The sequence below is a fragment of the Cyclospora cayetanensis genome, unplaced genomic scaffold (assembly GCF_002999335.1).
Source record: "Cyclospora cayetanensis isolate NF1_C8 unplaced genomic scaffold, CcayRef3 CcayRef3_contig_46, whole genome shotgun sequence".
Taxonomy (NCBI): domain Eukaryota; phylum Apicomplexa; class Conoidasida; order Eucoccidiorida; family Eimeriidae; genus Cyclospora; species Cyclospora cayetanensis.
Window position 1 is genome coordinate 68586 of NW_020312436.1, and position 27713 is coordinate 96298.

The 27713-nt window shown below is 58.9% G+C and overlaps 4 protein-coding genes across 4 annotated transcripts; 1 reads left to right on the forward strand and 3 right to left on the reverse strand.

Moving 5' to 3' along the window:
* Window positions 1-1516: 1516 nt before the first annotated feature.
* Window positions 1517-4398, forward strand: LOC34624564. Its single transcript, XM_026334611.1, has 6 exons — window positions 1517-1578; window positions 1993-2371; window positions 2451-2558; window positions 2912-3043; window positions 3329-3883; window positions 4255-4398. Exons 1-6 carry the CDS (start codon window positions 1517-1519, stop codon window positions 4396-4398), a joined length of 1380 nt encoding a protein of 459 aa, XP_026190396.1.
* A 193-nt stretch (window positions 4399-4591) lies between these two features.
* LOC34618269 (methionine aminopeptidase 1D, mitochondrial) lies at window positions 4592-8251 on the reverse strand. The gene is made up of 6 exons (XM_026334612.1): window positions 8181-8251; window positions 7251-7609; window positions 6773-6853; window positions 6027-6276; window positions 5661-5750; window positions 4592-4712 (listed from the first exon to the last, which is right to left on the reverse strand). Exons 1-6 carry the CDS (start codon window positions 8249-8251, stop codon window positions 4592-4594), a joined length of 972 nt encoding a protein of 323 aa, XP_026190397.1.
* A 3103-nt stretch (window positions 8252-11354) lies between these two features.
* On the reverse strand, window positions 11355-21244 carry LOC34618272. Its single transcript, XM_026334613.1, has 4 exons — window positions 19106-21244; window positions 15103-18968; window positions 11584-11616; window positions 11355-11484 (listed from the first exon to the last, which is right to left on the reverse strand). The coding sequence occupies exons 1-4, from the start codon at window positions 21242-21244 to the stop codon at window positions 11355-11357; spliced, it is 6168 nt and encodes a 2055-aa protein (XP_026190398.1).
* Window positions 21245-22956: 1712 nt separating this feature from the next.
* Window positions 22957-27193, reverse strand: LOC34618273 (F-box/LRR-repeat protein 4). Its single transcript, XM_026334614.1, has 14 exons — window positions 26980-27193; window positions 26768-26857; window positions 26536-26584; window positions 26289-26419; window positions 26107-26179; window positions 25826-25951; window positions 25496-25582; window positions 25172-25340; window positions 24662-24780; window positions 24313-24535; window positions 23969-24052; window positions 23682-23791; window positions 23276-23459; window positions 22957-23046 (listed from the first exon to the last, which is right to left on the reverse strand). The coding sequence occupies exons 1-14, from the start codon at window positions 27191-27193 to the stop codon at window positions 22957-22959; spliced, it is 1749 nt and encodes a 582-aa protein (XP_026190399.1).
* Between the last annotated feature and the right edge of the window lie 520 nt (window positions 27194-27713).

Consider the following 27713-nt stretch of genomic DNA (forward strand, 5'->3'; position numbering starts at 1 on the left):
GCAGCAGCCGCTGCCGCTACGCGGGCTGCCTTCTTCAAGGGTCTCTGATCGCCGCTCTTTGGCTGCCGTGCTGCGCTGTTTAGGAGCTGCAACAGATATTTCCCGACTTTGCCGTCTTTTATTTAGGACCCTGCAAGACACCTGAAGCCTTCAAGGTATCTCTCTCCCCATGCGAGCCTGACGGGAAGACTCTTGAAAGGCATTCCCACGAGCCATAGTCCCCCCGGTGCCACGCGCAACCCTCGAGCACACCGCATGAGGAAGGGGCTATAAGCCGCGCAGCTCGAGGCCCCTCCTCGACAGATCTGCCTCCGGCAAACACTAAGAGCCGTACAGGCGTGGGTGTTGGGGACCTCTTTCCAGTGCAACCTGCAGCCACTCGCGCGTGCATGCCGAACGGTCGCGTACAGTTCTCGAATTCACCCGATTTTAGGCGCGCTTTTTGGCGGGAAAGATTCTTGCCAAGGCCGCCGCTAGCCGGCTGGCTGCGCGCTGCGCATGCACATGCACAACACTCATTAGCTGTGCTTCCGTGCGGGTGTGTGCAGGGCCCCGAGGAGACACTGCTGCACGGCAAGCGTGCGCCGCAGCAGCAGGCAATGCAGCTCACCAGAAAGGTCTGCACGAACGGAGAAAAGGAAAGAAAGGCAAAGACTTCAGCGCAAATATATATATGGGCTTCACCGCCTCAGAAATCCCGTTGCGTATGCGTTTACCGTTGGTTACTGCCGTGTATGCGTTTGTGCCCTCCAGGTAGCTTTGCGAGCCGCTGCTCGCTACCCATGCGTGTTGCTGTCTTTGCTGCAGGGCATGACGTTCATCAGCACTTGGGTGTTTCTGAGAAAGTCGAGGCTCCGGGAGGGAATTTGCGTCTTCTTTCCCACAGGTCGAAAGCGGAGCCTTTCTTCCGGGGGGGGCCTTTGGGGGGCTCCACATGCAAAGTTCGGTACGTTTCCGTTTTCTTTACTCTTTCTCTCTCTCTCTCTCTGTGTCTGTGTCTGTGTCTGTGTCTGTGTGTCTGTCTCTTTCTCTCTGTCTCTCTCTCTCTCCCTCTGTCTCTTTCTCTCTGTCTCTCCCTCCGTCTCTGTCTCTCTGTCTCTGTCTTTGTGCAATTTCTTGAACAAGACGCGAGGTGGGGGACGCCTTTCCGTGCAGGACGAGGGCTGTGCATCTTGATACGCTCAGGGTCTGCTGTCATATTGCTGGAGGCGACTCCCTACGGTGTCTTTGGAATACCACGCACAGGGGAACCGCGCTGCCGCGGCCTGAGGTGACTCCCGCTACACACTCTAGACTTCACGCTCCTTGAAAAAATCTCTATTTGCGCTACCCTTCGCCCCTGTAGTCAACAAGGGGCAGCAGCCCCCGTCGCGAGGGGCTCTGTGCCTGGGTGGCAGTAGGTGCAAACGTTCTGGCAGCCTTTTCCGTCGGGGTGTCTTTCTTAGCGAAGAGCCTCGGATTCATTGATAGCTTACGGGGGCTCTGGCATTGCGTGTGGTTGCGTGTGGGACCCCAGATGGGCGCTGGCGCCGCAGAGGGGCCCCCTAGGGCTTGGGGGCCCCCAGATGCCGCTCCGCAGCGCCTCTGAAGGGGCCTTCCTCCCCCTCAGCTACTTGCCGCAGTTAAAGGAGGGCGAACCAGCAGCAGCGTAAGGGCAACCGGGGCGGCACCCCTAAGAAGCGAACCCACGAGGCAACGGGGTCATAAAGATCAGCGTTTCAGCTATTACTACTGCTGCTGATGCTGCTGGTACTGCTGCTGATGCTGCTGGTACTGATGCTGCTGGTGCTGCTGATGCTGGTACTGATGCTGCTGATGCTGCTGCTGCTGCTGCGCTCGCAGGTGGGCGCCTCCTTCGTCTTCCTGGGTGTTTTCATCAGCTGGTGCTGAGGCGGACGTTGCAGCTGTCAAGGTTCGCGTGCAGTGGACTGGCAGCAGCAGCCGCCGCAAGAGGCTCGACGTCTCAGTGCGATCCTTCGGGCTGCCGATTAGGCTTCTCAAGAAATTCCTCTTGGGAACTCCTTCCCTCAAACCGTGGTCTTTGGCACCGTTACATGCAGGGGGAACGGATTGGAGGTCTCTTGCCACTCGAACGCTCCTTCCGTTTGCACGGAGGAGGGCTGTAGCATATAGAGGCTGCAACTTCTCCCTGTACCGCTGCACGTGGCAACAAGGAGGCTGCTATTGGGGAATTCCTCTGGGGCCTCCTGCGGAGGAGATCGACGGTGTGCTCACCCAGAAGGACAAGCAAACTCTAAGAGCAACGCGGGAGGTCCTAAGGCAAAACTGGAGAGAGAACCTCAAGAGCTTTGCAGTTCAAATTGAAGTAGGTGGAGATTTCTACTGCCCTCCTTTCGTTGCTGTGTCTTCTGTGCCGCTGCCGCCTTGGCCTGGTGTTTCTCTTCGGCTCGCTCCGTCCTCTGTGTGTGCGTCTGGGTCTGTCTGTATAGACACATATCTATTGCCAGCTATGCGAAATTACTAAAGATCAGACTTTGCAATTTTTGCATCCGCCTTGGTTAGAGGCGGCATACGCCTCCCCTGTCCCGCGCGCACGCGTAGTGTTGGCGTCTCGGGAGCCTCTCTCGTGTGTTTGTTGTCGTTCTGCTGCGTATTGCTTTCCTTTGTATAGCTCCGTGTTTGTTTAGCCGGCGCTGCTGCTGGTGCCACACATGCGAAGGGACACTGCTGGGTGTTGGGATTGATGGCGCTTGAGTGGTTGATATATGTATATCCCTGTGTGTATATGTGTGTATGCATGTGTGTGTGGGTTGTGTCTGTGAATGCATGAGTACGTGTGTATGTAAGTTGCGTCTTTGTATGTACATGTGTATGTGTGTGTATGTAAGTTGCGTCTTTTATGCACACGTATATGTATGTGCATGTGGGTTGTTGTGAATCCCCTTCTCAGCTATCGTCTGCGGCGGCAGGCCAAAGCTCAGCAGCTGCTGCTGCAGGCACCCGATACGAGCGCCTCCTAAGAATAGCAGCAGCGGAGGAAGCGAGTGCAGCAAAGGCCTTTGCAGCGACGCCTTTCGCTGCGGTCTACAACGGCCTATGTGTTCATCGGCATCTGGCGCTGCAGCAGCAGATGCTGCAGCAGCACCTCAGAGCAGCCCGGGAGCGTTTTGAGGGCCTCCTTGCGCCAGCTGCTGCAGCTTTATCGGATGCAGCGGCTGTCTCTCCAGACGCGGCGCAGGCTGCTGCAGCAGCCTCCGAGGATGACGTGAGCGGAAGAGAGCGAGAGGCATTTCAGGTGCTGGAGGGGCCCCCCCTTGGCGGGGCCCTCCAGCAGCCCACGCACCAGCAAGAAGAGGAGGCGCAGAAGCCCCCAGCAGCAGCGGCAGCTCCGAAAGGCGAGACAAGCGAGGAGCCCCTCCGAGTCTTGCACCGTGCATCGAAGCGGCCGTTGTCTTCTGCCGCTGCTCCAGAAGCGGGGGGGGGGCCCTCCGCGCCTTCTGGGCGTCGCCGAACGCTGCGCCGGGGCCCCCGGGTGGGGGCCCTCGGGGCCCTGAGCGAAATAGACAGTCTCATCCGGCCCACGAGTTTGGACTTGGCGTCTCTGGGCGCATCTGCGCTGCCTCTCTCTCTGGCAAGCAGCAAATTCAACAGAAATCCCTACGAGCACCACGCGCTCATCGTGGGGGCCTTCTGCCTCGCCTCGCATGCGTTCTACGCAGCCCGATCGGGGGCCCCAGGGAGCCAGCCAGGCACGCTTGGCGCGCAACCGGATCTCCTGCACGGGGAGCTGTACGAGGGCCCCCAGCAGGGCCTGCACGGGGAGCGGGGGGCCCCTTTCCTGGGTGCCCTCCATGACGCGACGGCCGCCGACTTTAGGATTGGCAGGGAGGCCCTTAGAGTCACCGAGCAGCGAGAGCGCGAAGCCCACAAAGAAGAGCACTCGTGGCTTCGGCAGACTCGACGAATCAGCACCCGCCGCAGCAGTGGCTTTGTGAGCTGCTGCATGCACAGCTGCAGCAGCGCGGAGGCGGGGGCTGCCGCCAGTGCCCTCCCAGAGATCGACGCGAGGGCCCTTGCAGCCCTCTGCCCCTTTTCTCCGCCTTCAGAAGCGGCATCGGATGGCGGCTCGCCAAAGAGACGCGGCGCGTCTAAGAGCAGCCGCCGAAAGAGGCACCTTCGTGCGCGGGCCCATCCTTATGCAGGCGCTTCCGCTGCCCCCCGTGAGCAGCCACCAGAGAGGCCTCACAGGCAAGAAGGGCCTCCATGCGACTCTTCTGTCTCTTGACGAGGCAGGCGCTCTGCCCCTGCCTCGCCAGTTTCGCAGGGTTAGGGGTTTTACAGAGGGCTGCCCCTGACGCGTGTGCGGGGGGGGAGAAGGCGGCGAGGATTTGCAGCCGTGAGTTGGGTAGGATTTCCGCTGTTGTCGGGGTCGACTAGGATTGGGCCTGGTTGGAAGGCCGTCTCTACTAGGGTTGCAGAAGGGCTCGTCGCGCCGCTGGGTACCCTTCGCGCTGAGAAGGCGCATTTCCCATAGGAGTGCCAGCAAACGGCCTCCCTAGGGTAGTAGTACTCCCGTGCCAGCAAACGGCCTCCTTAGGGTAGTAGTACTCCCTTTAGGGGGCCCTTTCTCCTAGGGCTTCGTGAGAATTTCGGGGCCTTGCGCGCCTATGAGAACGGTTTCTTCGAACTGCGCACCGCTGAGAGCACACGCAGCAGCCGCAGCCGCGGCAGCAGAATCCCTCGTAGCGGCACTTGTTCACGCTGTCGCGCGAGCAGGAACGTCAGGAGTGCGAGTGAAAGAGCAGCTAGAAACAAAGCGCTGCAGAAGCATGAGAAGCGAGCGGGGGAGCTGACGGTAATTTGTTTGTCGCAGAGACTGTCCACTGGTCGGCTTCTAACTTCAGGTCGGTAGCAGAAGGGCAAACCACCGGCTCGACTGTAAATGCGAGGCCTTGGTAGAACGATCCGGAGGCGAAGGGGGCCCATGTGTGGTGAATCTGCGAGTCCAAGCAGCAAACGGGGGGCCCCCAAGCTCAATCAGGGCCCTGCCTGCTGCGTGTGGAGGGAAGTGGGTGGGGAGAGCATCGCCACCGACCACCACGCAGCGCAACGCGCCAAGTAAGAGCGCGACACAGAGGAAGAGGGAGCAGGACTACTACCAAGTTGGAGAGGTAGCTGGCAAATTTGCGACAGACAGCTAGTCAGAGAGACAGAGAGGCAGTTAGACAGAGAGGCAGTTACACAGAGAGGCAGTCATTCAGAGAGGCAGTTACACAGAGAGACAGTCATTCAGAGAGACAGGTATTCAGAGAGACAGTTATTCAGAGAGACAGGTATTCAGAGAGACAGGTATTCAGAGGCAGTTAGCTAGAGAGAAAGTTACCAGAGAGGCACAAATATACATGTTAACATATATACATATCGGAGATAGATACTGGAGGGGAGAAGCGCTGAGGACGTGAGCAGAGTATAGGAAACAAGGTTGGAGGCGCAGGAACGAGGCTGAGAGGGGTACAGCGACGGCGCGTGGAGGTCTTTTGGGCTGTGTTGGACGCATCGAGCCAAGAGATTGGTGCAGAAGAGACGCAGGGGAGGGAAGAAAGCGAAAGACAAGGGCGCTAGGGAGAGCTGCCGGCTGGATGGAGTTGGCGAAAAGGCGCATTGCTGTGAGGCGTACCAACGGAGGCTGGTGGAAGCGCCTGCCAATGCCATGGCCGCAGAGGGCTGGGGGAGAGTAGAAGCCTTCTGATCCTAAAAAAGACTCGATCGCTCTACCAATCACAGAGAGTCTGCAGCAGCATCCATAGGGGAAGGCGCAGAACGCACACAAGCGCTGGCAGCCGTGTGTCACACGCAAGGGCGGTGACGGAGCAGCGTCCTGCCGTCCTCACTCATGTGGACGGCCCCCGTCGACAAGGGGGGGTCCGTTAGTCAGCACGACGAGAAGGCACTGGCTGTTGAGCCAGACACGGCATAGAGCGGCAACACAGCAGCGGCAAGCGGCGCAGGAGGGTCTGAGAGGGCCGACGTGGAAAGAAAAAGAAGCCTTGAGAGCTGCCACGCACGGAGCTCCCTCTCTGCAGGCGTCGATGCCTCTTTGCGTCGCTTTCTTTGCGACCTCAATGAGTCGCTTCTTCCTTTCAAGAGAACCTCTCGAGAAAGGCGAGGAAGTCTGCAAAGGAAGATCCTCAGAGGCCTCTGGGGGAGGCGTGTAGAGCGCCGAGGCACAGCAGTCTCCGTGAAAGCCGTCGAGAAAGAGGGTCACATCCACAGAGACGAGGGAGCCAGGCTCCAAAGGCGTCGAACTGGGTATGCCTACTCAAAGAATCTCACTCCAAGCAGCCAGCCTTCACTCTGAGCAGCACTCACTCTGAGCAGCACTCACTCTGAGCAGCATTCACTCTGAGCAACATTCCCTATAAGCAGCGTTTGCCACCTCCGCAGAGTGTTCCCAGGCGTCTTTACCGCACGGCATCGTGCTCAGTCAGCGCAAGCAGGATCGGACGGTGTTGAGGTCGAGCGGCTACGTCTTGCACGCACGTACCGTGGCACAGCACGTGATCCAGAGAAACACAGCAGCTTCTGGGATAGCCCTTGTAGCCGAGAGGCGAGGGGAAGGCCCCTATAGCGAGGGCTACGCGGTGACAGAAGAAGTCTATCAATAAGCCACTAAGAGGTAGCTTGGACGCAGTGCAGAGAGCTGCGACTTCCGTCGCTGCAGAAATCCACTGAGACGGCCAGGGGCCCCCATGAGGGCCCCTCCAGATGAACCCGTTGCCGTGCAACTCAGGCTGAGAGTGCTGCGAGAGGCCTCCTAATTCGAGTGGCGGGGAGAGGAGGCTCATGCAGCTGTCCAGCACGAAGCGCGCCGAACGGCATGCAGCCCGCAGTCCTGCAAGAAGAGCAGCCACGCCAGCAGCTGCAGCAGCAGCAGTAGGCTGAAGAACAGGAAGAGGGCAGCTGCAACTTGAAGGGACAGAGTAACACTAAGCAGTGCATGGGCAGTTGTGGCTCTACGCGGGAGGGAGGGAGGAGGGGGGGAGGAAGGGGTAGACTCTCTTCGCAACAGCAGCTGCATAGTCAATGGCAGCAGCAGGATCAGCAGCAGCAACTGCTGTAGCACCAGGATTAGCGGCAGCAACTGCTACAGCACCAGGATTAGCAGCAGCAACTGCTGTAGCACCAGGATTAGCAGCAGCAACTGCTACAGCACCAGGATTAGCAGCAGCAACTGCTGTAGCACCAGGATTAGCAGCAGCAACTGCCACAGCAAATGGCTACAGCCTGACTCGCTATTTCTTCCTCAGTAAGCGGCTCAGGCATTCTCGCCTGCTCCTGCTCCTCCTCCTCCATGTAGCACTCCCGCACGGAGGGGTTCTCCGAAGGATCCGCTTTGGAGGGGCCCCATTGGGCGTAGGGGGGCCTTTCAATATGCGCAGGAACTCTCCGGGGAAGCGGAGAAAGAATCTCCTCGGCTAGAGCCTCCGAGGCAGCCCCCGATGATGGCGGATGGGAAGGAAGGCAACTTGTTGAGTGGAGTGCGTTCATGCACAAGTGAGGGGCCTCGACGCCTTTCGAGGCGTCCAGACGCCTCCCATGAAGAGAACTCGGCCTGGAGCTTTCTTTCGGCTGGGAAGCTGCAGCACAGCTCGTGCCAGAAATTCGAAAGGCAGCGCCTCCGTTGGAAGCAACCTGCAGCAGCAGCAACAGCGGGAGGAACAGCCGACAGAAGCGACCGCTGCACAAGGGGCAGGGCCCTCTGTGGGAGCTCCTTGAGACCATTGGGGAACCCGCGTGGGGCTTGGGGCCCCTCTTAGGACGTTCAGGAGCTCATGCACGAGCATTCAAAGCGCGAGCTCCCGAGGGGAAGGGCCCCCTTATGAGGAGATCTTGGGAAGGAGGATCCTCGGGGCTATTGAGTTGCTCTACGCTGAAGGAATTAAAGGCTCCAGTTACGCTTGGCAGGCCTGGTGCACCTTGTGTGCATGCTTGTCTTCCTCGTACCCGAGGGGGGGCCCCTCCTGGAGGGGCCCCCCGGGAGGGGCCCCTCATGGGTCTGCTGGATGCTTGGGATATATCTATGATATCCCGGAAACCAAGCGTGCTGATGCTGTTTTTCTGTGGCATTTCTTCATATTGATACAACGATCTCCTTGTTTGCAAGGATTTTCCCCCTCGTCTCTCCCTAGAAGGGCCCTCCCTCGACCCCCTTCAAGTACCGTCCACCAGGATCACGGGAGGGCCGACCCTCCAGCGCGCTGTCTGCTCTGCGAGGCCCCCTGTCTCGCATTCTGTTTCTCTCGCCTCGCTGCAGCACTTGCAGCGAGGCTCTCTAGGGCCCCCGAGCTGTCTTCGCTAGGGGGCTCACGCTAGGCTCTGCTGTTGCATGGCCGTTCCTCCGGAGAGGGGCCCCCGGGGCCCCTGGAACTCGCTATTCCTTAGAGCCCAGACAGGCCAATCGGAGGGGCCCCTGTCGGTGGCTCCCTGCCCCCTGGTTTCCTGTCTTAGCTGCTGCAGCTCATGTGCGGCTCTCGGGGTGTCGCGGCTGCTTAGAAGAGGGAACCTCCTTTGCGCCTTCCAACTGTTGCAGCAGAGCCTTGTCAAGGGCCCCTTTGTGGAGAGGCCCTTTGGAGCAGCTGAGAAGCTACCAGAGACCCCGTCTTTGCTGCAGCTGCAACCGCCAGTATCCGTTTGCGAACGCGCAGCCGCTGCGCTCAGTCAACGATCAGACTTTGCCGCTCCTTGCAAAAGCCTCAGCGCAAGCACAAGCACTGACAAGAGGCTCGACGTGTGCAGCAGACCAGCGGGATCCCCCGACTTTTCTCAGAAAGAAGCAGCAGCAAAGACTTCCCTCGCCCCTGCCAGTTGCTTCTGTCAATTCTTGCCCTTGTGCTCGGCGTGCTTGGTGCCGAAGGGGGCCTCGTCTGCTGGGGAAGCAGAGGGCCCCAGCCAGTGTGAGTATTGCAGCGCGGGGCCCCCCCTTCCCCCTGCAGCCGAGGCCGCTCGTCTGTCGCAGCTGCTGCCGCTGCCCTTGGGGTTGCAGCCTGAAGGGGGGCCCTCCAGCCCTTCGGCTGCATGCAACGCTCTGGGGGCCCGCATGCTGCCGTTAGAGGGCCCCCGAGAACGCTCAGGGGCCCCTTTGGGGCTGCGCTTCGCGAGGTGCCTGTACACCTGGGGCGCCCAGGACTCGTTTCTGCTCGGCCTCCCCATTTTCTCCTGCCGCGGAGACAGCAAAGACAGGGCCCCCACCAGGGTGCCCCTTAGAATTCCCTCTGAGCAGCAACAGCAGCAACAGCAGCAGAACAAAGAGAACCTCCGGAGCATGGCGCATCCAGGCGAGTCTCAGAAGGGCGCCTTTCGGTGCAGCGCCTGTGGGGGCCCCCACTGCCTGCAGTCCGAATGTCTGGGCCTCCTTTCCGTCTGTTGCGGGCCGGGAGGCTCCGCCGCTTCGACTGGAAGGGCCCTCTGGGTGTGGGGCCCCTCGGCTGGCGGGGGCAGTGGCGTCGCTGTAAGCCCGACTCCTTTGCCTTTGAGAGGCCCTCTTCGCTCGTCCCCGTCGAAGGGGGGCCCTACGGAGGACGTGCGAGCGGGGTCTGACGGCCCAGGGGGCCCCCTGCAGGTCGTGCAGGTACGGAGACTCCCCATAGATGACTGCATGCATGACTCAGCATTCAAAGATTGACAGCACGCCCCTGCAGCCATGCGCGCCTAGACATTCTCGAGACTCTGCATTCATGAACATGATTGTGGATCTAAAAATTCATGAGAACATGAGTATCAAATAAATAGCGAAGGCACCGACTGTGTTTTCTAACGTTTCTTTTATTTGAAATTGTTCATTCACGATATTTATTCTGGCCTGGAGGCACCGAGGGGGAAGCAGGAGAAAGGGGCACACGGGGGAAAGAGGGCCGGCGGTGAACTAAAGTGGGTGGGCCTCTTGTGCAGCCTTCTGGCTAAGAGGAGGCAGGCGCCTACAGGGAGTCTTGAGGAGCCTGCTGCGACTTCCTGTTTTTTTCAGGTCGCCCTAGGGGTGCGTCATGGCCTTGCCCTGGTGTATAGGGAGTGCCCCCCTGGGGGCCCCCTGGAGACGCACTCTGAAGGGGACGCAACGGAGTTTCCGGAGGCCCTCGTGTACGTGTGGGGCCCCGACGCATTGCTGAAGAGCGCCTCCGTGCATGGGGGCCCCTCAGCCGCTGCAAGAAGGCATTCAGCAAGGGAGCTCGGCGGAGGGCATGCAGGCGCTCCTGGGGGCCCCCAGCTGCTGGCTCAGGCATCCAGGAGGCCTCCCGGGAGGATGCCGAGTAAAGGAGCTCTCGCGTCGCGACTCGAGAGCCCGGAGGGGCCCCCCCGCCATGGGGCCTCCAGGAGGCCCCATGGAGGGGCGGCCGGTCTGCCCGTTGCGGCCTCGTGCTGCACCCCCAAATACCCCCTGAGGCTCTGTGTCTCTTCCGTAGCTGCGGGAGATCGCCACGTCCTGCTGTTGCTCTCCCATGGTACGGCTTTTGAAGCCCCTTGGTCAAACGCGCTAAGCCTTTTAACCACGCATAGAACTGCGAGGCGTCCAAAGACTCCGCCTGCTCCTTCTGCCTCGCAACGTTCGGCTTTCGAATTTGTGGAAATGGTGGTGTGTGTAAGGGCAAGCGCTTTGCTTCGGCTGCAACTCAAGGGGGCAGTGCGCGCAGCCGTCTACGGTTGCCTACGTGGAGCAACCGGAGGCCCTCAAGCTGCCTCCCGCCACTCAGATAGCTGCGCATGGAAACACTTCGGCCCTTTTGACGGGGTCGCCTCAGCGTACGTACGCCTCACGCGCAAGCTCTGCGGCCTTAGGAAACAATGGGCAGTCACTGGGGTGTCGTGGGGTTTGTGAGTGTGTGTGTGCGTGTGTGGGAAAGAAAGCCGGTTCATGCACATCTGTGTATGGGTGTGTGTGTCTGTATGCTTATTCAATGTTCTTTGAGGTCCGCCGTAGCGACTCAGTTGAGGGCCTCGTCTGTAGAGCCTTGTAGCAGCATTGCAGAAGAGTGGAGTCATCGGGGAAGGGAGTGGCTCGTGTGTGTGGAGGCAGGGGGAGGGGGGAGGGAGCGAAGGGAAGAGGGAAGCGCATGCTGTCTACTGGTGCTGGTCTGGCTCGCGGCTGCGGCTGAGGCTGCAGTCGTTAAGCGTGCCGGTGCCTATAGGGCCTGTGGTGTGGCTGGCTGGTGCAGAAGTGTTCATATGGGGAGGCTGCCCAGTCGCTGCTGCAGCCCCTCCAGGAGGGCCTCTTCCGCCGCTGCAACAGCGGCAGCAACAGCACCAATGCGTCAAACAGCAGTCTTCACACTGTGCCCTCCGCAGCGGCGGCGGCTTCGCAAAGCTGTGGGAGTTGTACTTCAAACCTCTGCCGATTAGATTCAGCCGAGATTCCCGTTTGCCCTCTGGAGGGGCCTCCTCGCCTGGCGATCGGGGAGCCGCTCAAGGGGGCTGGCAGCAGCAGCTGACGGGTCAGGGGGCCCCTCCTCTGAACTATATTTGTGTTTCCGACTTTGGAGGGGCCTCACTGACCGCCTGTGGAGAGTGCGTATATACGTCGCGGACGCCTTCTGGAGGCTCTCTTTCGTGCTGTAGAGACTATGCTGCTGCTGCTGAGGCCGATGTTGCGTTTGCTGCTTTTGCCTTATTCCTGCACGCCTGCGCTCTTGGAAACAGACTAAGGGGGACGGCTGTTGACGCCACTGCATCTACTACTTTTGTGGATCCCGTAATGTGTCTCGCACGACTCTCTTTCTGCCTTTGGGCTGCTCAGGTTGTGCGTCTGGAGGTCAGATGCGAGGCCCCCCGAGATGCACCTGATTACGCATGCAGGAGATTTTCAGGAGGGGCCGGCTCTTCCCACGTTTACGAGTGTTTTGTTTGGGGGCCCCCAGCAGCTGCTTGGCGTGACGGACTTGGGCCTGTTGTACACTATTTCCTTGAGAGATGCTGCAGCTCCTGCTGCAGTTGTTGCTGATACACCTCAGCTGCTGCCGCTGGGCGGAGTGAAGTGCGCCACGGCAAGCAGCAGCCACGGCGCTGCTACCGTCTCCCTCACACTCCCCCGTTTCCCCGTCTCATTTCCTCTCTTTCAACAGCAGCAACAGGGGCAGCAGCAACAACTGCAGCGGCAACGCCAGCACCAGGGAGAGGAGGGATGCTGTCCTTCTTTGACCTTGCTTTGCTGTAGCAACTTGGCGTCTCGTTGTGCTGCTGTTTCCGATATGTTGTATCTGTCCGACATCAGCGCAAGGCTGCAGCTTCCCGAGCTCTTCACTTTCTGCTGCTGCTCCATGCTGCTCAACCTCCCACTGCTGCTGTTGCAGCTTTCGCTCTGCCACAGCCAGCAGCAGCTGCAGCATCAGCAGCAGCCCCTGCTGCTGCAGCGGCCCGCCGCTGCAGGCATGCAGCTTCTACTGGCTCAGGTTGCCGCAGCCGGTGCTCTTACTGAAGAGCCTCACTTATTTGACGTCCGACACAATGGCAAAGATTCCTCAAATGAGGCGCCAGAGGAGAGAGTACTCTCCAACGGCTTTGCGCAGGAGAGTGGCGACGATGGCCATGTTGCAGAAAGCAACTCCGTGGCGAGAGGCTCCTGGCCCCGCCTCTTGAAGACTGTGTTCTTACCCCCCGACAGCCTTCTTGGGGGCCCCAGGGGCCTCCCTCGAGAGGCTTGGCTGTCGGTATTTGCCGCTTTAGAGGGCCCCGTCCTTGGTGTACTACCCACGGCGGCTCTTGCTGCGGGCCTGTCCGACGGGGGCGTCGTAGAAGACCAGCACCAGCCACCCCAGCAGCAGCAACTGCTGCGAGTGCAGCCAGCACAGCAACCCCCCAAAGACCGCCAGCAGCAACCGCAAAAGCACAAGCAGCACAAGGGGCAGGATAAGCAGCTGCACTGCCAATTCGAAGAGCTCAGGGAGCCGCAACACCAGCAGAAGCAACGGCAACAACAGAAGAGGTCGCCGAAAGATGCCAAATCTGGGGGCCCCACAGCCAGAATACCAGCCTCTGCAGGAGGGCCTTCTGCCGCTGCCACGCGAGGACCTCTGCCTTTTCCCGCTGCTACTACTACTAGTTCTACTACTACTACTAGTACTACTACTACTACTACTACTACTACTAGTACTACTACTACTACTACTACTACTAGTACTACTACTACTACTTCTCAGTGGAAACAAAAGCCTCAGACGCAGCAGCTGCTCCAAAGCAGTGTAACATCGCAAGAAGACGACGAGCAGCGTGTTGCGCCCCAGGCGCTGACGCAACAGTGGCAGCCTGTGCGGGGGCCCCTGTGCGCTCTTCCCGTTAGGAACGCCTCCTTACGGATCTCGACGGTGCTGGGTACTCATGACCATCCCGCAAGGGGCGGCCTCCCAAACAAGCCTCTCCCGACTTCTTCGCAGAGGCCAACCCCTTCTTCAGCCTCGACAGAGGTGCTCGACGGAGCATCAGCAGCCGCCTCAACAAGGGTGGGCGGCCCTATGAAAGTCTCGTTGGAGTCTCTTGCCCGAGTGCACCCAAGCAAGCGGGCTCTGAAGCTTCGCAGCCTCGGGATGCGCGAGCTCCCTGAAGGGCCTCCTGCCGACCCCGTGGGCCCTCCCGCAGCAGTGTGGCGCGGGTGGGGGCCTCCAAGGGAAGGCGAGGGGGCCTCTTCTGTCGCGAGTATTAGGCAGGTGATGGAAGAGGAGTTGCAGCAGCAGCAGCAGCGGCCTCATGAGGGTGCGTCTGGCAAGGCTTTTCCTTTGAGGGGGCCCCGGGGAGCCGCCGCCCGGAGTCTTGGGGGCCCTGGGTATGATGCGAGTTGCAACCGGTGGGGCCCCCAGGCGGCAGCGAAGGTTCAAGGATTTGCCCCTGTGGGCCCCAGCCTCTCGGATATCGAACAGGAGGAGAGGGAAACGGAGCTGGCCATCCTTCTTGTTGCAGAGTCTCTCCACTTTGAAAAACTTGCCCAGCAGGGTGCACATCCCGAGGGAGGGTGCTCCCTTAAGGACCCAGGGTTACCAACAGCCAGAGAGCAGGAGGGGCCCGCTGTACGGCTACGCAGGGGGCCCCCCCCCTCACACGGCCCGCGAGAGAGGAGCATGCAAGGAACAGACGCACAGGGGTCTTCGAAGAAGGGGAGCAGGAACGGAAGAGCATCAAGGGGGCGGGCCCCCAGGGATGCACGACATGCCAGTAAGTTGCAGCTGCTGCGCGAACAAGAGCCCCCCAAAACAAAGGGGCCCTCTTCCTGAGCGTTCGAGGCAAGGAACCGACGCCTGGGGAGAGCCTGCTTCTAGCAGACGGCTCCCTTACAGCGCGGGACTAGGGATATCGGTGTGCATGAGGGGGCCTGCGAGTCATGCGGTCTTTTGTAGAGGACCCCATTTTAGGGGCTTTCTATAGGGCGCTCCCGCTGATCATCTGAAGGGAGGGTCCTTGTTTGTTTATTAGGACTGCTTCCCGTGCATGTGCAATGACCACAGCAACTTTGGGGGGTATGAGAGGCGCCGTTGGGATGGGAGCCCTTTCAAGGGCCTCCACCGCAGTGATTAAGGACCTCAGTTCGCCGACCTCCTCTGGGCCTAGCAGGGGCCCCTCTGTATCTTTTTCGTGCTTTCTTTTGGGGGACCTCCTTTCGTCCCTTTTCGCGGCGGAACTAGTGCCGCTGGTGGTCTTTTCCAAAATTTCTTGCATTCTGCAGCAACAGGGTACACTAGGGCCCATCAGAGCTGAGCAGGGCTCCCAGAGGGGCTCGCGAAGGGGTGGAGTAAGAATAACAACGGCAACAACAGCGACACCAGTGGCAACAGCCGCATCTTAGTTTACCTCTGTACATAGTTGAGCGCGTTTAGTGTGTTTTCTATCCTGCGAACGATGGGTGCATGTGGCCCCGCAAGTTTGGCGTCGATGGCCTGATCCAACAACTTCGTGAGGGCCGGCCGTGATAGATCCTTGCATGTTTCCTCCTCAAAGATCTCTTCATAGGCTACTAGCACATCTCGCCGCTTCTGCTGCAATGCCCGCAGGGACTCGCGCGCTCTCGCAAGGCCCCCGCGCATGTGCGAAAAAGTGCCTGACAACGCTTGAGGGGGGCCCCCAAGGCCCAGAACGCCATTAGCTTCACAGCCAATCTTAACCTGATACTCTGCTTGCTGCTCCTCCTGCTGAGGCTGCTGCAGGAGGGCACGCACCTCTTCTATGTAAGCCACCGTCGCCTCAAGCAGTTCTGAGGAACTTCTTTGCGATGGGCTTGAACACCGGGCCTCGCCAAGTTGGGGTTCCCATGGGTGTCCAGTTTGTGTCTGAGGGATGGTGCTGCAGTCGTGCGATGGCTGGAAGGAGCTTGCAATCACGGGGGACCCTCGAGACAGCCTAGGGGGGTCAGAGACACCGCTCGATGAAGAGGCGGTCACGGTCCTGTAGGGCCAAGTACCCGAAATAGACTCCGCAAAGCGGCGTAGCAGAGGATGTACGTAAATCTCGGGCTTGAAAGGGCTCCTTAAGTAATGGGGTTTAGAAGGCTGCAGTGCAGGGCCCTCGGAGCACACAACAGAGAGGCTCCTCTCCCGCTTAGCATCATCCTTGCCTCCTTTACTTTGAAGTCCCCTAGGTGCTACAGTTACTGCCTGGCGGGGCCTCTCTGAAGGTCCTTTGGGCCTCTTATCTGGGGGGCTCTGCCCTTTCTTGGAGTTAGCGGCCCCCTTGGGGAAAACTCCGTCTTCTTCTGGGCCTTTTGGGGAAGAACCCCATGCTGCTCTCTCCATGGCTGCAGCCATCAACGGGGGTGTCACCGAGCCTCCCGCTGCAGCAACAAGGGGCCCCAAACATTCCGTGTAAAGGCGCTTGCGGACGTCCACGGACCCCAAAAGTGTCCCCAGAGGTCCCTCAGACAGCAGCTTGCTGCTGCAGAACATTTCCAGTGTCAAGTCGAAAGGGGAACTCTGTGTTTCCTCTCTACCCTGAGAATCTCGAGAACCGCGGAATTCGTCCTGAGGGCTTTCTAAAGCCTGTAGGTTGCTGCTGGGGGAGCGCTCTTGAAGAGCACACCGAGGCAGGGAACATGCTGAAGCAGAGGGCCCGTCTTCGGTTGCGGCACGGCCCTTATCTTGTTGGAGGCCCTCGAGTGCCTCAAACTGCAAGGCCCGAAAGAAGTCTTCGATGGACATCTGCGCCTTCCAGTGTACCAGCAACTGCAGTTGCTGGAGCGTAGTTGCATATATATCCGGAGCTTCTCCGACGCCCGCTGGCCGTCCTTCGAGTAAGGGCCGCCAGAAAGGGCCTCCCCGTTGCCCGTTGAGATACGAATTACGGCTGCGTGCCCCCCGGGGGCCCCTATCTGGGTCACAACGGGACAGCCACGCGAAATTAAATTCTTCTTTGCTGATATCGGGTCCCACGAGCACCTCCCCGCTCCCAACAACTTCTAGTAGCCAGCTGCACCTGCTGCTCCTGCCGTGGCTTTTGCTTGGTTGAGAGCAAGTGGATGCATGGGGGAAGGCCTCTGCAGACTGCCCACAGGCGCCAATGTAATGAGCCCTGAGAATATAGGGGACTTCCGGTGATAGATGCACATCGGGGAAAATACACACACTGGGGCCGTCTTCTTGCAGCAGCAGGACCTCTTCCGGCCTCCGGGGGGGACTTCCAGGGTGGGAATGGCCGTCGTATTCGGAAGCCCCTTTCCGTTGAGGGTATGCCTTGGGAGCTAGAGGGGCCTTGGGGATTGCTGCTGGTGTCTCAGTTGCTTCTGCCAGGGGCCCTTCTAGCGGGGCATCAGGGATTGCGTGCAGGGCGTTGTCTTTAATCGAAGCTTCTCTCGTAGCATCGAAGGCTGTCTTTCTGTCAAGCCGCAGCAGCTGCACTTGTAGACAGTTTCCTTGGCTTCCCCCCTCAAGCTTCAAGGAAAGAGAAACACGCACTGTCTGCGGACCTCTGGCCACTATTCGCAGGTTGCAGACAAGAAAACGGTCTTGGTCGGAGTAATTGCAAAGGTCTTTGGACCCGGGGTAGCGCCCCGCAGGGCCCCACAGGGAATCCCCTGCCCAGCTAGCTTTAAAACTGATGGGGAGAGGACGAATGACCAGAGGCGTGTGCAGGGAAACAGGGCCCTCCTGGGAGGGCTCCCCCACAGGTGCAGGTGGAGCTTCAGATCCAGCAAGGCCCTCCAGTATGGGGCCCTCCTCCTCGGATGACACCGGAGGAGGGAGGGCTACAGTGAGGGCGCAATGGACGGCACGTGAGGGGCTAGGGATGGCGGCCTCAAGTAGAAGCAGATACTTACCTACGTAGGAATGCTGCGGCTGTTTCTGATGCCGGTGGTCTTGGTGGGGAAAGCGTTGGCTTGTGAGTGAAACCTTCAGGAAAGGCAAAATGGGAAGGGTTCGAAGATCCTTGGAGCCGAGGTGGACGTTGGTGTAACTCTGGCACTCCTCTAGAGAGATTTCTGAGGCGCTGCAGCCTTCTTCGAGGGCGCCACGTAGAGGCAACCTGCGCGGAGACCCCAAGGGTGTAAGAGAAAGACGAAGGAAAGGTATCAGGCCTGCGTGCGGGAGATGGGGCATCAGCACCAGGTAGGGGCTCCCATCTGAGGGGCCCCAAAGGGCCTCCACCTCTGCTTTGAACCAGACAGAGTAGCATCCGGGACCCCCATTCTCAGGGCCTACAATGGGACACTTTTGCACACGAAAGCAGAGGGGCTGCTGCTGCAAAAATTCGTCTAGGCTGTAGTGTGTGCATGCACTCCCCAAGAAACCCTGCTGTAAAGGCCCCTGAGCGCCGCCGCCCTCTTTGGGCAAACCTCCAGGGCAAACAATAGCGTCGACAAGGGGCCCCCGCCGTTTTCCCTGCTGATGATGCAGAAGCCCCTCTACCGGCTGCTGCTGGTGCTGCTGCAGGGGCCTCCTCCATGACACAGTGAGGGGCCCTGGAGCACCGGGAGCCCTCAAAAAAACCAAGAATCCAAAAATCCCTGCCCCTAGATCCAGCAGGGCGCTGACTGGAGAGCCCGTATGTCCTTCTAAAAGCAAACTCTCAAAGCCCCTTGCTAGGCGGAGCATCTGGAGGGCACTCCAATCTGCCCCCGGACGGGGGGCCCCTAAGTCCTCCGCTAGGAGGGCATCCTTCAGACGCCGCAGCAGCAAGTGGCTTGTGGACGAGAACCCAGCTGCTGAGGCGTCTTCGGATGCCTCTGCAGAGGTAAGGCCTAGTTCATGAGAAGGCGGAAATTCCGCATCCCAGCCGGCGGCCAAAGTGTTCGTCCTCTCGGGGCCCATCAATATTTGTGCCGCGGCAGCGAAGACAGCAGGATCAGCTCCAGCACCAGCAGGACCCAGCGCGGAAGCAGCGCTCCATGCAGCAATCTGAGGGGCCTCCGCAGCCCATTGGGGGAGGATAGTATCAAGGTTAAGGAAGTGGCAAGCTGTCGCATGTGGAAACCGACAGGCATCTGACCCCCGTTCCGGACGCCCATCTGTTCCTTGCTGCAGTGAGCGTTCCTGGGGATCCGTCGTCAGCCCCTCGACCATCGTAGGGTTCCCCTCGAGAGACAGTAACACAGTGTGGGGCCTGAAGTGATTGAGGCAACGCCTCCGTTTTGCCGCAGCTGTCCTCTCTTCCTCAGCTGCTCTACCTGCTGTTGTTGCGGCCGCGGCGGCTTGGGAAGGCCCTTTTTTGGGAATCTGCAAGAGGCACACCGAGGCCCTGAGAGGAAATTGAAGGGGCAGGAGACTCTTCTCGTAGTCGTAAAGGTCCTTGAGGGGGGCCCCCTCAAGCATTTGCTCCGGCAGGAAAACAGAAAAGGAAGGCCCGCTGCAGGAGTAGCAGCCGCTACTGCTGCTAAAGGTGCTGCAGGTATTGCAGGGCCTTCCCGCAAGGCACGCGACTAGTTTGTCCCAAGGCACCCAGGGCCCCCCTTCAAGCCGCAAACCTTCCGCGGGAACCGGCGGGGGCCCCTCTGTCGCCCATGGAACCCCCCACAGCTTCTGGGCGTCCGTAAGGAGGGCCGCTTTCTCCTGCATGGCGGACAGCGCCACAGCAGCAACAAAAGGAGAAGCAGTAGCGGGAATAATAGCAGTAGTACCACTGCCTGAAAAGGAGCCTGAAATCGTCGTTAGCAGCAATTGAAGGAGCAATAGTAGGGTGGACTGACAAGGTTGGCAGTACTGCTTCGGCGAAGCTGAGCAGCTCCGGTGGGGCTAACCAAAGGTCTCGGGGTTTCTACGTTGATGACTGGAGCCTCGCTCTCAGGTTTGTGGGGAGTTCTTCCGTCGTCTGTTAAAGTTGTTGCTACACAGGTTTTCTTTAGGAGACCAGGGCCCCCCTTCTGTTCTGGCAAAGCTTCCTGAGCAGCACAAGAATCTGGAGGCCTCTCATAATGCTCCCAATCGAGCTCCTTTGGCAGAGCAGTGCCCCCCAGCAAGTGCTGCAGAAGGATAGCGAGTGGTCTCGTGACAATGATGGGGCCCCCCTCTTTTTCCCTCCTTATTTGCGGTTCGCCAGCAGCAGCAGCGGCAGCAGCAGCACGCTGTTGCTTCAGCTGTTGCTGTATATTGTAGGGGTGTCGGGGGCTACTCAGAGGTAGGGTCCCACTGAAGTCTGTGAAAGACTCCTCGGAAAGCTGCTCAGCTTCCTCCAGAGAAGGCCCTGTGGAGTCTTGGGCAACCGGTTGCGTGAAGCACTCTGAGCCTTCACATAGTTTCGGTTGGGCTCCCGGGGCCCCCACTATATCCTGCAAGGGGCCCCCACCTGACTGCCGATTTAGAAGAGACACAGCCGGGGCCCCCTCTTCGCGAACAGCTGCAACTAGGAAAGGACTCCAGCTCAACATGTGCTCAGAGGAGGCCTCTCGGAACCCTTCAAGGGAGCTTGCCCTCTCCCTTTCTGCTGCTGCACTGGTAGCATCCCACTTTCTGGTCGTGCATCCAGCATCGGGTTCGCCATTGGCGGCAGCTGCTGCCGATGCAGCTGCGGGGCTAAGTTTGACAGTAACCCAGATTCCCCTTAAAACATAGGATCCAAGAAGCGATGGAGAGAGGGGAAGTGTAACTTCTCTTCTCCCAGTAAGAGCCTGTATGACTGGAGGGGGCCCTCCTCCTGCAGCGAGGATGTTCCTGAACGCTTTCAAAAGGCCTTTAGCAATTAAAGGCCCCCAGAGTTCGTGAGCATTAGCAGACCCTGGGAAGACGGGGGATCCCTGAGGTCCACCTACGGGCACAAAGTCATCGATCTCTACTACCCTCCAGGCCCCGTCTAAGAAGAGTCTGAGGCCGTAGACTCCCTGAGGGTTTACCAGCGGGAAGCCTTTCTCTGTTTGGGGGTGTAGCAGTTCCCAGAGAAACAGCCCTCGAGGCAGAAATACAGCGCACTCTGCGAGGAACCCAAATATACCGTGCAGCCAGCGCCCAAAAGGGCCCTTGGGTGGAGGCCCCAACTTTACAGCTCTGGTGCAGAAACTCCGCACGTTCACTACCACGCAGGGGTTTCCTTTGGGTGCCGCAGACAGCACTTCCGTGCTTGTGAGTTCCTCAGAGTCCCCCCCGTTCAAGCCCCATCCTGGACACCCCAAATCTAGGTGGGCCTGAGCTAAGAGCTTCTCGTCAGCATATCGGCCGTACAGTTCCTGCTGAAGCCCACCTCCTGAAGGAGTGGTGCCTACGGCTAAAGAGGCACTAGCTCCTAAATCAGGAGACCCCCTGCTGCTGCTAGCTCCCCTAGTATTGCCGCTCTGTGAGGAGGGGCCCTCTTGAGCCCCAGATTGGGCGAGGGCTCGCTTGCGGGTTTGTAAAGAATAGTAAGGTTCCTCTGAGGAAGCAAGCGGTGGGCACTCCTTGCCTCTTGTCGCGGTAAGGGACGCCTTGGCGCCTTTTCCTTTCTTAGGAGGAGCAGTTACCACTGAAGGTTCGGCACTTGGGCCCTCCGCGGGTATGTGTGGTTGAGGCAGGGGCCCTTCGTCTAACGGCTCGTACGGTGGGTTGGGAGAACCTAAATTACTTGCTCGTGTCCAACCATCAAAGGGCCCTAGGATGCCAGGGGGAAGGTGGCGCCCTCTGAACTTGTAATCTACAAATTTCGTAGCAGGGTCAGTTCCCTCTGTGGGCCCCTTCCACTCATGAGGGACCCTGACCGCGTGAGCCGGAAGGCAGGTAACCGGAGCACTGGCTCCCGGGTACGCTGATGAGGGATCGAAAAAGGCTTCAGGCTTGCCAAGGGGTTTTAAAGGCTCGTAGGCCACAAACTGGGGGGCCCCTAGGAGCCCTTCCTCCGCGGAGGGCCCCCTGGGAGGGGCCATAACTGGAGTGACCCTCGGATTCGCCTGGCTAAAAATACGTCTCTTCCAAGCCTCTATGTATGATGTATTACATACGCAGGCTCGTGCATTGCCGAAAAAGGTAACCTGCTCCAGAAGGGACCTCGGCCCTAGGGCCCCACTCAAAGCGCTGCACGAGGACTGCCCCGATGGGGTCACTTCTTGCCGGGGTTCCAAGGATCCATGCAAAAAAATAGTTGAACCTAGACCTCTAAATGATTAAGGGTGCATGGCAGCGTGTAAATGAGCAGACTGTTGGAAATCGTTCGAAACAGCGACGGCCGAGCTCAAGGACTAAGGCACCAAGGCTTGCAGGCTGCAGGAGGCAGGTCCACTGCAATTCCTCTGTCCCCCTACCGAGCAGTCATGGACCTCGCCATCAGAATAAAACGGTGGCTCAAGCAGCAAAAGAGAGCGAAATTCGATCTGGCCCGAGGAGGACCCTTCTAGCCCTTTCACACGGGGCGTTTTTGCAAGTCAGCACATGCAACAAATCTTCCAAGTACTCCTGATCAGCACACACCCTGCACCCCAGTCCTACGACTACATAGACACAAGGCACATCACGGGCAAAGCCCTTTCTAAGACAACTTGGACAAGGCCATGAGCCTTCTTGCGTCTCGGGGCTCCTTTTGTGGCCAGGGCGAAATAGGGCCTCCAGTAAGACCCTGAGGCTTTTACGGGATGCCCTAGACACAAATAACTGATGCCAGGAGTCGGTTGGCATTCCATGCACTTTGGGAGAAACAACAGCGACCCTGTGCTACCGGGCCCAGTTCGCAAAGGGCGCTTTCAGCTCTTTGTGGAGACAGAAGTGCCCCCTTGAGTCGGGCAGTGCGGTAAAGAAAATAGGCCGAGCTGAGGTGAGGCGAATCTTCATTTGTAACCAGACACATTGCGCCTTCTTTCTCCTGAGAACACATCTATTCAGACATGGGGATCCGGAAGGCCCCTAAAGAACCACATGCGCCGTCGCTCTTTGGAGTCAACAGATCCCTTCGACAGCGGCACTGCCCTGTATACAATTTATTGAGTAGCCCTCTGAGAGCATGCAGTATGCGAATCACGTGAGATCCTGGAAAGGCCAGATACGCTGTGGAGTGGCACCTATCGCTTAGAGGTGCGGTGGCCCCCTTCACTCGCAGCAGTCCTCCAGCTTCAATAGGGTGTTTGGGTTCTTCTCCCTGCACCAAACAAATTCCACACCAAATCTTTAAGGAGGCACGAAGAAAAACATCTATGGAAGCCCCATAGGCCCTGCATGGACATATCGGATCCGAAGAGAGTCGCACTCGGGCCCTTCTCAAACTGTTGTAGGGCGAGTGAGCTCTGGCTGCCCCTCAACGTGTTGAAAATTGCATTCGGCGCTTACCTGAAGGCGGCCGCCTGCGCGCTGGTAACTTTGACACAGGGCATGGCGATGCATTTGAGTGCAGGGTTTCTATCTATACAAAAGAGATATAGAGCAGCTCCCGAAACGAACATGCAGCGGCTTAAGTGTAGAAACTCAAGGCGGCGAAGATGTAGGGCCACTGCTTGCACGCCGGGGTCACTCTGAAAATTGTACAGCGCTCGAAAATAGCAGATTCCATGACTTGGGGTTAATGAGTTGGCGCGTCCTCCAGCGTGGAACGCATGAAGTAGGGCGTGCTTCGAACGGAAGCAAGCCTGCGTCGTACACTGAGTTTCAGAGATCATCCCTGGGACTGAAATTCAGGGAAGGAACTTACGGTCTTGGTGCCGTCCAGACGAAGGCTCACAAGCCTCCTACAGCCCTCCGCAATCTGCCAGAAGACGGACAGCCCACAACACACTGCGCTTCGGCCTTGAGAGGAGACTGCGAACTCTAAACTCCGAGCGTCAGCGCCCCCCTGGCGTTCACTCGAACTGAGAAAGCGGCGCGAGAAGGAGAGAGGCCCTTGATTGCAGGTATGGTTGCAAGGACGCGTGAAGCCAGGGCCAGCTTGCAGCCTATTAGGGCTTAGGGTGTTGGGGTCTGGAGGTAAGGGTTACGGCAATAATTCCTGGATCCCCCAAGTGCGTGCACTTGGAGAGCGACAGTCTCCGTAGGGAGGGGCAGGCAGCAGCGAGGGCCCCAAGGCCCTCATCTGTCAGTCTGTCGTTTCTGTGGAGGGCTAATTCCAGAATAGAAGACCCCAGACAGTGACCAATCGCGTTCAGAGAGAGATCCGTAATTCTGCAGAGGAGCACACGAGGCGTCAGGGTAGGGCGCTGGTAGACAGGGTACCCAACAAGCGAGGGTCGCGGAGTGGGCGAGGATTTACGGAGGCCGTTCAGGGGGAAGAGGCGGGAAGGGGAAATAGCGAGGTCTGGGGGGAGAGGGGTGGAGGGCGGAGATAGAATGGGGGAGAAGCAAGAAGGCGCGGTAAGGAGCAGCCACACCCTTGAGCCTCCCTACCTGGCGTCGTTTAGCACGAGGGTTCTTAAGCTGTTGCAGCCGTTTAGGAGTTGTCCTACACTGAGGTCATTGACTCCCGAGCACGCTCCTAGGTTCAAAGCGATTAAATTCTGAGATCAGTAGAAATACAGCAGAGCGCAGACAACAGAGGCGTTCCCAAGACCCCACGAAAGCTCAAAGCGAAGTGGCGGGCGTTGCATAATGGGCTAGCAGGCAGTACTGCCGTTTTCGTGAGACCAAAGGCTTCAGCTGTAGAAACATTCTAGAGCGCAGCACGGACGACGTACTGGACAGCAAGCAGCAATGGCAGCATGGCCTCCTTCGCTTATTGCGTGGCATCCCTTCAGACATAAACTGACGAGTTCGGTGCCCTGTGTGCGAACCATCGAAACCCTCATCAGTAACCCCCGAGCTGTACGCTCCCGCAGCAGACACCTAGAAGCCTTGAGCACCTCCCAACCCCTCGCAGCGTTCCGGAGTAGGCCAGGCCTAAGGCTGCGACCAACGCACCCCCTCCAGAGCACGCACACCCGTCGCTGCACACCTACGAGCCTATGTTGCGCGTAAACACCTCCAGACTCGGCTAGAGGTCTAAGATCTCTGCGTGTAAGCCAGGGCGTTCCGGTCTTACCAGGGATGTTGCGAGCGTCTGCAAACCCACGTCCGAGATATCTGAGGCTTCAAGAGACACCTTCTTCAGCCTCCAGCTGTGCAGTCTCTCTGGAGAAGGCTGCAGGGCCCAGCGCCTTTTCTTCCTTGGAGGTCGCTCCAACCAAAGAGGATCTCCCTCCGGGGTTCCAGAGCCACAGGCATCCAAAGCCTCGTGGAGGAATGCGTCGGAAACGCCGTGCAGCCTGAGGCAGCAGCCACGTTTGCATGCCTCATGCACACAAGCCCTGCATGCCAAACGGGGTGCCGAAAGCCCCAATTTCTCGCGCCCCAGTCGCTCAACGTTGAAGCGGAGGAAACAGCAAACGGACCCGTTAAGCTCGAGCTCCTCCAAGTTGGAGGAGAGCGATCGTGCAAGCGTCATGAAATCGATGTTCGAGAGGACCGCGAAGGGCAAGCCAAAGCTGCGGCTCAGCGTCAATGCCTTCAGCTGGCCTGAAGACCCCAGAGGATCCCAATAACGCACGCTTGAAGATCGCAGGGCTTTGCACCAAGACAAGAAACACGTCTACGAGGTGGCGATCGAGGAGTCAGCTAAGCGCGTGAGGAGTTGGGGTTCTAGGACTGGGCATACCCAGCAACGGCTGCAGCCGCGAGAGGCCCTCCGCAGAAACGAGGGGCTGTTGCTGCACCGCAAAACCAAGGGCACAGACTGCAGCCACACAGTACCAGCGCTCCTTGCTAGAGGAAAAATAGCCCCCAAAGTGCAGCTGCCAAGCCGCCACGCTAGAAGCAGGACTGCTGGATGCCCATAGTACGCGGCCAAAGGGCCCCAAGAAAGCCTTGCAGCTTTGAACGCATGCACACACACACACTTGGACTTGGGATGTGGGGGCAGGGCATACTGTGTATTGGTGGAGGCCCCTAGGGATGCCCTGTAGAGCTCGGGGGGAAAGAGCATCACAGATGCGGAGCGTCGAGAGGCTTCGCATCCTCAGGGCGCACATGTGCAGCAAGGCGTCGCTCACGGGGGCCCCTTCGACGTTCAGCCTGCACAGCACGAACCGCGATGCCTCTACGGCGCAAGCTCTGGGAAGTGGCATGAGGCCTTTCACAAGAAGGGCGAAACATGAAGGGTTCTCAGATCCCTGCCCCGAAAAAGCACACCAGCCCCCTCCCAGAGTGTGAGGCTTGGGAGAGCGCACCGCGTATAGCTGAAAGTGTGAAGTTGCGGTCCCACGCGCTGGGCAGTACGCAACAGGCAGCTCTCGGTGATGCCCCCAACCGTCAGACTAAGAGCAAAGGACAGCCCGCAAGAGTTTCCCAACCGCCGGACTAGAGGAGCGTGCGGAGAAAGCACTCCCAATATCAGCAACAGCAGCGACTGCACCAGAAACAGCCGATCGTAGAGGCGAAATACTCAGGCACACGAAACCTCTAGAAGCCAGAGACGGGCAGACAGACAGACAGACACATACACATACACATACACATACACATACACATACACAGCAACCGGAATAACAGCAGCATGCCTGCGGAGCGTGCATGCAGCTGCAGCAGTGACGGCCTCCGCGAGGGTGTCCGTGAGTCGTTCGTCTCGAGCCTCGATTACAACACTCCTGAGGTTCTTCAAAGAGCGTCCAAGAGCCTCCAAAGCGCTGTGCGAAATACAGACCACACGCGGCACTGAAAGGAGACATGCGGGGGCACCCTGGGAAGGGGAAGGCACACCCTGGCACAGCGGTTGAGGGCAGCAGTCCTCGGCAGCAGCAGCGGGAGGCTTCGGATCCGCCGTTTGATCTTTGAGACTTACCCGATGCTGAATGCTTCTCCGCCGTAGCAAACGAAGCCAAACGATCGCAGCCGCTCGCAGGTTCCGTGCAGCGCTGCAGTCCACATGCGTCACAAACAGGTCCGGCGTTTGCAGAAGGGAGCCGTGCAGCTCAAGCACGCCTACATGTGCGAACAAAGGGGCTGTCGTGGACGTTCAAGGACCTTCTAAGAATGCGTCATCTTTCTGCTCAATGCCTGCGAGCGCCAAAGCCTCCAGAGGCGCCTCCCGCAGGGCGTGGAGGCCTTTCGGAGTCAACAAAAATCCGTCAATCTCAAGAGATTTGAGTCTCGTGCTGCACACACAGACCTTACGGCTTGAACCCTCGAGAGGTGGACGGCAGCTCGGAGGCTCCATCCTTTACGCAGCAGCAGACTTTGGGGCAGTGCAGGGGTAAAAGGTTGGACTTGCCACCGCTTGATGAGGACCCTCAGCTGATTGTCGGTGAGAAGAACCCGCGCTGAACGAGCAAGGCGGTGCGCAGATCACCAGAAAACACGTAAGCTCGCTGAAAGGCTTGCCGCTTCCCGCTGCTCCCCCTTCAGGCTCGAAAGGGGAAGCTTGAAGGTGCAGCGGAGGCCTGAGGGTATGGGGGGGGGCATAAAATACCGTTTAGAGTGAGTGCTTAAGGGAGAGAAATTACCGGTGTCTCCGACAGCAGTGACGTTGGCAAGAGCAATGCACGCCGCTTCGTGGAAAAGCCTGCGAACTCGCAGAGGCTTCAAGCAGCGCCCTAAAGAATAGGCTCTGCAATATCGGGAGTGCAGCCCAAAGAAGGCCATGAGGCCTGACGTGTAGGGAAGGCTGACCTCGAGACAAGGAGGCAGCGCAGAAGGTCTGGAAGCTCCAGGAAGCTCAAAGCCACGGCTAACAAGCTCGGCGCGAGAACAAACTCCGTAGGAAAGGCTTCCACGGCTCCCAGTGTGGGGTCCCCTGCAGCTGTTGGACGTTCTCCCCCTTCACCACTCAAGAGAGAGCATGCAGCAGCAGAGAGAGACTCTGCAGAAAGGCTGGATCCCCCATGAGAACGATCATGAAGTCGATCTGCAGGCTCTTTCGGCGGGCTCATCGGAGACCCCTCTTTGAGCAACCCCCGGTTAGAAGCGCAAACGGAAGTTGCTTCCCCCCAGTAGGAGGCCCCTTGGATTTCCTGCTCGAGCTGCGTCTCCCTGAGACGGAGATCTTCGCTCCTGGAGGGCGGGGGGTCCCCCCCAGCGCGTTGCGAGTTGCCTCCCATACTTTTAGCGACAGCGCGGTGAGGCCGACCTCCACTGAGACATAGGGGAGAAGCAATGGATCTGCCTGGCGATCCTATTGAGCTGTGCGTGGCAGAAAGTCGCCTACAGTGGCATGGAAGCTACACAATCTTTCGGCCTTGCAGGGACCCATGAGCCCTATGGGCTCAAGGGTACTTTGGTGCGAGGCGACAAGCAAGTCCGAAACCAGTATTCGAGAAGTTACTTCATCTCCGCCCTTCGGAGTTGCCTGTCTTGTTATTGACGCTATTACTCGACGCTCTAAGCAGAGAATGGAAGTAGTTCCTGCGGAAAAGCGACGTAGGAGTGCCCCAGTCTGGCTAGTACTGAGGG